We start from the raw sequence: 11,695 nt of genomic DNA on the forward strand, positions 1-11,695 counted from the left end.
AAACTTGAAAATTTCACAACACGAAACTTAAATAGAAACTCGTGATAACATTAGTATGAGAAAGAAAACCACCACTTCCTTAGGTACTGTAGCAAACTTAAATTCTACTTATGCTGATGTTGGGTTACTGTATTTTCAATCTTCCATGGCTAATACCCCCCGATACTATCCATAGTTTCATCAAAATACGCAACAAACACAACAAAAACAGAGTCTATTAACAGCAGCCCAGCCTGTAGCAATCTGTATATTTTGTATACCTCTGTTACTCCAAAAATTCTGAAAACTTACGACAGTCTGACGAATTTGCGTAGCAATCAGCAGCAAAACGAATCAACTCAAAACCTCTTACAGAAAAAAATGAAAATTCTTTTCGTGAGCAGAAAGTTTCTATCTTTTCCAGCATGACCAAACGATCATCCCCAAGACTAATCATAACGGTTTTGCTTGGCACAAATGCAAAAAGAAACACAAAAAACACAATCATAACAGAATTATGAAAGTGTGGAAAACATAAAACAGAAACAAAAATGATAGATTCGTTGGGTTGCCTCCCAACAAGCGCTTTTGTTTAACGCCCTTAGCTAGGCAAAAAGTGATGGAATCACGTATAGTCATCTTTGGTGCTCAAACCATAAGTAGCCCTCATCATAGATTCCAAAATCAGATCTGAAAAGAGTCAAAAACACAGAAAAAACAGGAACTGGCACTTGGCACTGAATTAATAAGTTAGTCCCAAAAAAGATATAAAAAGGTACATAAAACATCCAAAGAAGACAAGATAACAGCGTGAAACCATCAAAAATTATAGATACGTTTGAGACGTATCAGCCTGCATGCATGCTTAGAAATTTATTTGTGAAGTTTTGATGCAAGCTTATGCATGAAGGAAGTGAGTAGAATAGTTTGCTCCAACTCATTTTTGCTTAAACCTCCATTTTTTTGTTGAACCAAAAAATTCAGAAATGAGCTTGTTTGGAAAAGCAGAAGGATGGCATGGGAAGAAGAGACCCGAGCCTACTGATAGACTAACTAGAGCTGCAGCTTCATCCTCTACTGTGAGGACAAGTTACAATGATGATATCGTGCCACCGGAGTTTTTCCACGAGACGGACACGTCACGTGCTATGCAATACCCGTGTTCAGATTTCCTTATGGAGGCAGGTATTAAGGATGAGTTTGATAACCTCTGTGCAGCTGCAGGTTTGACACATCTCGTAACACGACGTGTGCAACAATATCCAAAACTCACCTATTATTTTGTCAACTGGTTTAGATATAATGATAAAACTTCCATGTTTGAATTCAGATTATATGAGGATGTCTTTACCATGTCGTTGGCACTATTTTGTGATATTATAGGTGTGAAGGTCGGGAAGATGACCAAAATGAACGTTCAGCCATACGAGCAGAAATCCCTATTCGCTTCCCTTTGCAGTAAGGACCCGCGAGAAATTCACCGGGGGGAAATCTCGAGCATCTTGATTCCTCACATCAGGTATTTCGCATACTATATTGCTCGAGGGATGTCAGCTCGTGACAACACGAGCAACATTTCGGCTTTGGATCTTGCTATCTGGGCAGTCGCCCTCTTAGGAGATAACACGTATAATATTGGTGCGTTGATTGATCGTCGCCTCGTCGCTAACAACGGAAAAGGGCCTCACTTTGGTGGCATTTATGCCACGCTAATCCTCGAGCACCTCGGGCGCACAGTGCGCACGGATGATATGCATTTTTCATTCATAAGCTTTGATCTTACCGCTATGAAGAGGCATGAGTTTGTTACTAGGACTTCCGTGTTTAGTAACCTTGTTTATATTATGAGTTTTGGCGAGCTTACTACTCGCGAGATCCGTCTTCCTGCACCACTTTTGTTTGATTACACTAGCAGGAACGGGTGGTCTTTCACCTCGACTAATCTGGACGAATTCGTGATCCAGCAGGAGTTCCACAACCCCATGGAGGAGGTTGTTCCCGAGGAAGAAGAGCCTTCTCCTTGGGAGGCCAGCCGGGCATCAGTGTACGCGCCCGAGGCCTCGTATGATTCTCGGAGCCACTAGTACCGCTCCAGAGCCAGAGGAAGCTCCTGGAGCCTGCGGTAGCCGAGCTCAACTTAGGCCAAAAGCCTAAGCTTGGGGGAGTACGTATCCTTCTCCCCTTTCATTGCATCATCCTAGTATCCTTTTTAAGTCTTTTCAGAGTTTTTTTGCCTGTTCTTCTTTGTTCTTTCTTTGCAAAAATAACAAAAATATTTCTCTTTTTCTTTTGCTTTCGTTTAACCTTTGGAAAACCCAAAAAGATTTCTTGTCTCACTTTAGTTTGCTTTGTTTGCAGAGTTCAACTCACGTCCATGGTTGCAATTGCGCTTGATTATATCTTTCTACGTACGATCGTGCAAGTAACGATGCAATAATGACAAAGATCGACCAAAGGAATGCAACAAGGAAAGCCGGTATGAACTCTATTTGTTTCTACTTTTGTACATATGCATGTACTTATGATCTAGAGACCAGCTTGTAGCGACATAGTACTATGATTACAATGCTTTCCCAGTAGTTCATGCTTTCTTTGTGACTAGCCTCAAATAGATGGAGTGCATAATGTGTTATTGAAATGTTTAGCATGCATTGCATTGTTCATGGTTTGGCATATTAGAGTGGTATTTCCCTTCGGTGAGTTTTTGGATTGACTTGGCACATGCTTACACATGTTTACGACTAGAAGTCTATCAAACCTTGACGATCTTTTGTTTCATAATAGTTATATAGCTTTCATGCTCGATTCAATGTTGCTTTGTCGCTCTGCATGATTATGACCGTTATTGCTCTCTAGTTGGTCGCTTCCCCGTCTTTTGCTAGCCTTCACCTGTACTAAGCGGACTGACTGCTTGTGCATCCATATGAGTCCATCATACCTACCTATATGCGGTATTTATGTGCCGTCCTAAGTAAATTTGCATGTGTCGTGTTTTTAATTTTCAAATAAATATTTTGTTTTGTAAGCCCGAATCGCTCATGTAGTGACTAGGGGCTATCAGTATCTTCCATGCTAAGTAGGTTATTCTCAAGATATGTGTTGATTCATTATCATTCACGAGAAAGTGGATAGTAACCGGGATGCCCAGTTCCATGCTTAGAGTCAAATTAAATTTAATGAAACAAAACTCCCCAGAATTGTAGTTTGTATGGACGGTACCCGTGGATTCGGCAAGCCGTGGAGTGTGATCGATTGGTGGAGGGGGGAGTTAAAACTTTACTTTCCTGTTTGGGAACCGCCTATAATGTATTTAGCATGGAAGATATTGAGATCTCTTAGTTGTTACGTTGATAGTGAAAGCATACCGGCCAAAATTTTGATTTATCTCTGTTTTAAAGCTCAAGCTCTGGCACCTCTGCAAATCAATGCTCCCCTCTGCGAAGGGGCCTATCTATTTTACTTTTCTGTTGAGTCGTCCTCTTCTTATAAAAAGCATAAATTATAGAGAGCATGATTGTCATTCTGAGTGTAATGTGCATTGTCCCAAAGCACCACATTGTCTTCTGCATGATTGTGATATTACTTATTCTGAAGTATTTATTTGTAGTCTCCTTTAGAAACTGTGAAGGAGCGTCTGCATTTATGTTTTGCTTCACTCATGGGGGCTAGCGAGATATCACTCTAGTATATCCAAGTCATGTGCATTGTGATCTCGTTATGATTTTCAGTTACATATTATTCATTCTTAGTTGTTTGAAATTCTTCACATGATCGAAGGATTGCTTCGTGCATTGTCTTTGTTGCACTACTTCAACACTTGTTGGACTTGTTCGTAGTGCATGCTTATATACATCTGATGAAGCAAAAGAGTTTGTCAAGTTTTCTTTGTCGTGTTCAGTTCATTGAACTGAATTGCTTGAGGACAAGCAATATGCTAATCTTGGGGGAGTTGATACGTCTCAAACGTATCGATTCCAAACACTTCTGCTATTCTTTTGGCCTCATTCTTGCATGATTTGTATGAAACTAACCCGAGCCGACGCTATTTTCAGTAGTGTTGCCTGTATGGTTTTCTTGTGTGCAGGAAAATGGATATATAGACGTCCTGGAAAATTCCCATAAAAGTAGAGAAAATCCACGCACCGGGAGGGACCATGGGCCAGAGGGGAGTCACGGGCCCCCCAGGAAACCTGCTGGCGCGGCCTGCCCCCTGACCGCGCCAGGAGGCTGCCTGGGTGGGGCCCACCCCCTCCAATGCCCTACTTTGGCTCCTATTTTTACCCATGACGAGGAAATTCCAGAACAGAAGTCGTTTTGCAAGTTCTCGACGCGGAGCCGCCGCCGCCCTCGGTTCTTCTTCGGGGGAGCTAATCTGGAGGTTGTTTTGGCCTCCGGAGAGGGCAAATCGTCGCCATCGTCATCACCATCACCACTTCATCATCCTTCCATGGTTTCTCCCATCATGTGTGAGTAATTCACTGCTGTAGGTGAAGGGTATGGGAGAGATTGGATGAGTTAGATCATGTAATAGTTCGTCGAATTATTGGGGGCATGTTGCCTATCATCTACTATGGTGTTTATCATCCTTGCTACTATTTGTTACTCTTAATGCTTGTCACTTTGGGCCCGAGTGCCATGATTTCAGATCTGAATACCTTATGTTTTCATGAATATATTTGTGTTCTAGATCCTATCTATGAGTAGTATGCACCTATTATAGTCCAGAACCGGCGATCCCAATGGTGACAGCTTGGGACACCAAAGGGGATAGGCTATAGTTTGAGGATTCCATGTATCCATTGATTTTTAATGCTTTGTTCCGGTGCTCTTTGACAGGAGCACCTTAATCTCCATAAGTTCCTTTTGGCCTCGTTGATAGCGGGTTGGTAGGACAAAATATGTTGTGCAAGTTCTTATTTCAAGCACGCACGACTACCTCGGGATACATGCCTTATGTTTGATATATGCCTAGACGATCATTACTTTTCTATGTGCCTTGCCCCAAGTTAAATACATGATATCTCTCATCCATGACCAACCATCCATCTCCTTAGCCTACAGTATTTTAATCATGCTGGTCACAAGTAGCTTTACTTTCGCTGTTTTACTTTCGTTGCTTCGCCACTATTATTTCCGTTGTCATCATTACTTACATATCACCGTTGCTACTAATATTTCGTTGCGAAGCAAATATCTTTCAGGTGCGGTTGAATTGACAACTCAACTGTTAAATCTTATAAATATTATTTGGCTCCCCTTGTGTCGAATCAATAAATTGGGTTATCTTACCTGCGAAGATTGTTGCGATCCCCTACACTTGTGGGTTATCACCATCTGATTCCCACCGCACCCAATCACCATGCAAGCTCCGCCTTGGTGCAGAGCTTCTCGCGGGGACCGGAAGTTGGCCGTCGTGGCCGCCAACGGATCGAACCAATGGGGACGGATAGAACCAGCGGTGGGGGAGAAGATAAGTTATGCACGTTGTCGGGGCCATGCCGCGCGGACACGTGTCATAGTCGCGAGGCGACTTACGCGTCATTGTTATCATCCGACTGATTCTAATCCTTTTTTCCTTTAAGATTTTCTTAGAGCATCTCCAGTCACGCCCCAACAAGCGCTCCAAGGCCCTTTTTTGTTGCCGATGCGGAAAAAACGACCAAGTCGTGCCCTGAGGAGCACATTTTTCGCCGGTTAGTGCCGAAATTGGCCTCGACGGTCCCAGGCCGAACCGAGCGCGCTGGGGTACGCCCGAGAGTGTCGGGGAAACGTTTTTGGCGCGAAATGGGGAGAAACGTGTGTGGACCCCCCATTTTAGTGACTAGGTGTGTTAGTCATCCTCATCACCTTGTTTCCCGCGGGAATCAATGCGAAGGTTGCGCCGCCGGCCTTCCATTGATTCTTCACGGGCGGCGTAGTCAAGGCGCGAAGACGTGCGTCCCGGCGACGCACGTCCCGTCCACTCCCGCCACGGGTTCACATGGCTGCCACCCGCGTCGCGGCTATATAAGTCGCCCCTCCCTTCGCTGGTGGCCACACACCTCTCTCGCAAGACTCACGCTGCCGAAGCCCTCTCCTCTTTTCGTCACCGGTGCCTCCTCTCCCTCCTCTCCCTCTCTCCACCAATGGTTGAGCGCTACTCCGGCGATGGAGCGGCAGCCAACGGCTTCGACCATCGCCACCTACATGAGTCTGAGGCCCGCCTCCTCTACGAGACGGACTACCCGGGGCCACCGATCATGCAGGTGCCGGGCTCGTGGAGGCTAAGCGCGGGCAGAGTCCCGGTGCCACCACCGCCCTCTGGATCTGATTGGCGCGTGTTGATCGCGCACATCCGGTCATCGCTGCCGGAGAGCTCGCGGAACCAGCCGAGGTACGCCCCCAACAGGAACACGCTATGGACAGCGTACTTTTAACGTCGTCACGCCGACTATCTCGCCGCCAACAACGGAGCTCACCCCCGCGACCGCTTCAACTTCGAGGGGCGCCGCCTATGGTGGGGCATCCCCGACCGCACGTTGGAGGCCGTCCTCGAGCATATCGAGGGCGGCAACTCGTCGTGGTTGGAATACCCACCGCCACCCGCCTTCTCCCACCGCCACGACAGTTCTTGGACGCCGAGGCCGATGGAGACGACGTCTTCCTCCTTGTCCGGCTCCCGCTCCGCTCCTCCAGGTCCCCGACGCTCCTCCCCGTCAAGTCGGAGCCACGGGAGATGCCGCTAGGGCAGAGCACGCGCAGCGGGGGCATTGTCATCAACGAGGGCAGCTCCTCCTCCCGCCTCGTCAAGTCGAAGACCGAGCCGACGCTCCACCCCGTCAACCAGGATCACCTGGACATGGCCGCCGTTGACGAGACCATCCTCAAATGGGCGCGGGACGACTATGTCCGGGAGGAGATGGAGCGCCAGCTCGGCGCCCTTGAGGAGATTGCCGCACAGCGCCGCGTCCGCGAGGAGGGCGGCGACATCATCCTCGACGACAGCGAGGAGGAGGCGCTTGGGCCGTCCAACCATGTCCGCCACGGCGACCCAGGGTTGCAGCAAGGACGACGGCGGAGTGCAGGACGACGATGGTGACTACACCAATGTCTACAAGCTTCTCGGCATGTAGAAGGCGACGGCGGCGGGCGGCGGCTTCGTAGTTTCACTTTCTTTTTGAATTATGTTTTTATTTCAATTTTGTACAAATATTAATGAAAACTCAGAATTTCCTTCAAATTTGAGTCATTTTTGGTTGAATTTAGGTCGAGTTTGATTTTTTAGAAACCGATTGGGGAATGGCTTTGGGGGGCGGCTCGCAACCCGAACCCTACGTTAATTTTTTTCCCCCGACATGCCCCTAGGTGACGTTGTTTTAAGCCCGTGAAGAGCCGAGCCCCACGTTAATTTTCCCCCGACACGCCCCTAGGCGACGTTGTTTTAAGCCCGTGAAGAGCCGAACGGCTGAAGACGCTCTTATACCATGCTTGCCGTGTGGTGATTCTCTGGTTCAGGCTTCTTCTTCTTCTTTAAGAAAGAAAGATTCTTCAAGACGAAAATTCATTTTTGAACCGAGGCTCATCTGCATCCTAGCTAAATAAACAAATCAAAATAAATACTGAAAAGTTTAAAAAATTTCAAACCATTTTTGGGTGATAGATAATTTGATGCGTGAGGTTCTCTTTAATTTTTGTATAACTTGAATATCTAAGGAGCCCTTGGCAAAAAAGTCAAATTCATGGTCTTTAAAAAGTTACTGTACATGCACTGTTTTGACCCTGATTTATCTTTTTTACCGAGAGCTGCTCAGATGTTCAAATGATTCAAAATTTGAAGAGAACCTCACATACCAAATTATCTTTCACCCAAAAAATACTTGGATTTTTTTGAATATTTTTAGTATTTGTTTTGAATTTTTCATTAAACGGATGTAGATGAGCCTCACCAAAAAGCTGTTTGCTCATGTATATGATCGCAACTCATCATATAGGTAGATAGGTAGATAGGTAGATAGGCTAGCACATGACCTTTTTAGAGCTTTACTATGTACACCGCCCGGCGCACGCTATCTGTACAGAAGTTGCACGAAATGTCTCCGGGAGATCAGAACAAGAGCAGACACAGCACTACGAACACAAAGAGGAAGAACAGTAACTGATGCAGGGACCTCTCTACCTCCATGTGCTGCCGCCTCAACCTAGGGCTCAGGTTTTGCAGCTCGGACATGGGGTAACCCGGCGCTGGCGCCTGGCCACGGAACCCCGAGGGGAGCAACGCCAGTGCCATCCCTCCGAGCACCCCGCCGGCCGTCGGATGCACCGCATTCATGCCGCGCCCGAGGGGGCGAGGAGGGTAGAGGATGTCGAACTGCGCGGCACCGGCATGCGCGTGCCGGGATGAACGAGTCGGCGAATCAGGCTCCGTGCTCACGTGCCGACGGCCACTGCCACCGCTGGTTTGCGCGCTCTGTCCCTCGACGGCTCCCCGGTGCACGGTCGGCCGGCATGGAATGGCCGGGCGGAGCCGTGACTTATTGGACCGGCTGCCGCCACGGCCGTAGAGCGGCACGAGCGAGGCCACCGTGAGCGCGGCCTTGCACACGGGGCACGGCCGGCCCGCCGAGCCGCCGCCAGCGTCGCGGCGCAGCCATTCGTAAATGCAAGGCCAGCAGTAGAGATGGCCGCAGAGGGTGACCACCGGCTCCACCGCGAACTCCAGGCAGATGTTGCAGTCGAAGCAGCCGGCGCGTGCTGCCGCCGGCGCGTCCCCGCTCACTCTCCTCGACGGATCACTGCTACGCTCGTCACTGACCCGATTCATTCTCCTCTTGCACCTTCAACAGCTCACGGCGCTGCAAAATAAAGGAACCAAAAGGCCGGATTATTACACGGACGAGAGGGACACGGCGAGGAGATGACCACCGAACAAAAGCAAAGCTCACCAATCAATAATTCTAGATAGACGATCCTGATCAAACCGTAGCGAGATTACCATCAACCGATCCGACTAGAGCAGGGCAACTAACGAGAGGGACGGAGCAAGCCACGCAATTGCGCATTTTGTGGCGCGCGGTGCCGTCCGGGTTCATGTGTGGATGCTGTCGCGACAATGTGGGCAGTGTCACCAAGATCCGAAAGGGACACATGCTACAACTGTAAGAAAAGGAACCATATGGAATTGATTGGCCCAAAGAATTTTTAGGATATTGTTGTGTCGTAATCGGGTCTAGCCGAACTTGAGATGGTCCCGTGCTAAACAAGATACTACTACTTCAGATAAGCAATAGAAAACGTTACGTAATGCACTATGTGACCATGGCAGACTCTTGCCTCTTGTGCCCTTGTTTATAGTACTTGTTCATATTTAAGTGTCGCTTAAGTGGATGTATCTCATTCCTTCCATATTATTAAGTAATTAAGTGTCTGCTCAAACGGATGCATCCATGCATCATATAAGCTTTTTCTTTAATTATTTCTGGCATTTTCCTAATCTGCTTCTCAAGTGAATTAACGTGCGCCCTAGCTCCTAGGCAATTATCTGGATAAGGTTGCCAGATCACTAAAACACCGACCTGATGTTATCCTTGTTTTCTTTAAGACAAGACGAGACCAAGGAGACAGAATTGACCACACAGCGAATGGTAGGAAAGAGAATGCAATCATATCTATTGCCAAAATGGCAATAAAAAATGTCAGTGTTTTAACATTTTACAGAGGCTGAGTTGCGCATCAATTCTTTTTACAGGGTATAAGAATCACAAAAAGACGATGCAGCTTTGGCGGTATATATTCAACGGGACTGCACACAACAAAGCGCTCGGTCGCAAGCATATCTAGTGATCTTTGAGAAGACAAGAACAGTAAACAAAGGGAAGGTAATGGTTGATAGGCTTGGTAACAAGGATATATAATTCGGCCAGCAACTTTTGACTTAGTAGACCTCCAGGCACGTCGTTCTTATGCAGTTGTTGGCTATTAAGAACGCTGTTGGCATCATCATCAGGTACAGATGATGAACAGTGCGCAATAGGATGATGCAACAGCAGTCATGAAATTCTTAATGGCTAATGGCACCCAAATTATTAAACCATATGTAGTTATATCGTTGAAATGATGTTTATCTAAATAAACATTCATTTGCACTTAGAGACCAAGAATTCCGACATCAATTGGAAGGAAGACCAGCACAATCTGGTTGTCGAAGATAATACCAGTGCAGATTGATCTAGCAAAAATGAAAACCAGTACAGCTGTGGAAGAAACAAGCCTAGCCGCCAGGACTGAACCCCAGAGAGCCAAGCACGGAGAAAGTACTGGCATGATTTGGAGGCATACTTAGCAAAGCTATTATTGTAATTTAAGAAGGGGGCGAATCGAGAAGAACAAAGCTGCAAGCCTGCAAGTCACGCGCTCAAGAACCTGCCTATAACGCAAAGCGTATCACCAAGAACACAGCCATAAGCCAACATTAGCTACTTTTCTATCTAGAAGGTGGAAAAAAGAGCCACCAGCATCGAAGAAACGAAGTAAAGAACGAATGAATGAATCCATGGACATGGACGGACCTGCGATAGCAGCACGCGCACGGCCGACCTTCTTTCGGGCCTCCGCGCGCGAAGGAGTCTTTGGGGGCGGGAACCGAAGGCCCGGCGCGGTAGCGTATATATAGGCGGGGAGCGGGAACTGACCTGTGGAGGCGACCAACGCGCCGTCGACGTCAGCCGCAGCTGTGGGACATGACGGAAAGAAGAAAAATGAGTCGCCGGGGCGTGGAACGGCGGGGCCTATGCGAAGCGGGAAGTCGCCGGCTTCCTGTGCCGGGAGCTGGAGTACATAGAGCAGAGAGCGGTTGCTCTGCCTTGTTTCACTCCCGTGGCGGTGGGTCCTCTGATGTCTGATCCTGCCCAGATTTTTCTTCGTTCCGTTCCTCCCCCTTGCTAGATCCTTCAATATACACAGAAAAGTTGGCCAGAAAACGTCAGGCCGTTACTGGTACCAGTACGCCATGAGTGCTCTCACCGTCACTAGTGCTGAAGTATGAAAAAACTTTTGCGCTGCCGTGCCGGTGGCCGGCGTTACGGAATCAGCACGCTGAGCTCCTCACGATGCCCGCGAGCCGCCGCATTTTCAGTTGCGCCTCATCGGTGTGTCTCGCCAGGTATCCTTTGTCCGCTGGCAACTTGTGGTGATGAGCGCCGTTTGGCCCCCAGCGCACCGGCGAATGCCATTTTAACGTTGTGTCGGTGCTTTTTCGTACTCGGGACAAATGAGTTTCTAGCCGCACTTTCATGTTTTTGTCCCTACGGGTCAACTTTTTAAAATTTATCTTTTTTTTATCAAAAAGACGCCATGAGTTCGACGAAAATCAAGGTGCAAGTCGGCGATCAGGATGCCATAGTTCGACGATCAAACACACTCAATGGTTCGTAGATCAAAAGGAAGGGATAGTAGGGATGAAACGAATCAAACAGCCGGCTCGGCGTAGTGCGGCTCATCTCCTGCGGGACTGGCCGGGGTCGGGCTCGTCGTCGGTGTGGTTTCTGGGCTCGGGCTGGGCGTCGTCGTTGGTATTGCCGTCATGGTCGCCGCCGGCAAGGGTGCTGACAAGTACGCCGGCGGCGAGTAGCTGCACTCAGTGTTGAGGCCGGCGTTGAGCGCAGGGGAGAGAGTACGCTGGTCGTGGTTGAAGCCGGTGGGAAGGAACGCTGCGGCGCGCCATGCGGGAAGGTGGTGTTGG

At 48.1% G+C, this 11,695-nt stretch overlaps 1 protein-coding gene across 3 annotated transcripts; it reads right to left on the reverse strand.

Moving 5' to 3' along the window:
• Positions 1–7,928: 7,928 nt before the first annotated feature.
• On the reverse strand, positions 7,929–11,142 carry LOC123405483 (E3 ubiquitin-protein ligase RMA1H1-like). 3 transcript variants are annotated; one of them, XM_045099153.1, is made up of 2 exons: positions 10,647–11,142; positions 7,929–8,810 (listed from the first exon to the last, which is right to left on the reverse strand). In XM_045099153.1, exon 2 carries the CDS (start codon positions 8,777–8,779, stop codon positions 8,063–8,065), a length of 717 nt encoding a protein of 238 aa, XP_044955088.1. In that variant the 5' UTR covers positions 8,780–8,810; positions 10,647–11,142; the 3' UTR covers positions 7,929–8,062. The 3 variants fall into 3 exon arrangements, with proteins under 3 accessions (XP_044955088.1, XP_044955086.1, XP_044955087.1); XM_045099151.1 differs by having other exon boundaries at positions 10,524–11,142; XM_045099152.1 differs by lacking the exon at positions 10,647–11,142 and adding an exon at positions 8,901–10,515.
• Between the last annotated feature and the right edge of the window lie 553 nt (positions 11,143–11,695).

Source organism: Hordeum vulgare, chromosome 6H (genome assembly GCF_904849725.1).
Source record: "Hordeum vulgare subsp. vulgare chromosome 6H, MorexV3_pseudomolecules_assembly, whole genome shotgun sequence".
NCBI lineage: Eukaryota > Viridiplantae > Streptophyta > Magnoliopsida > Poales > Poaceae > Hordeum > Hordeum vulgare.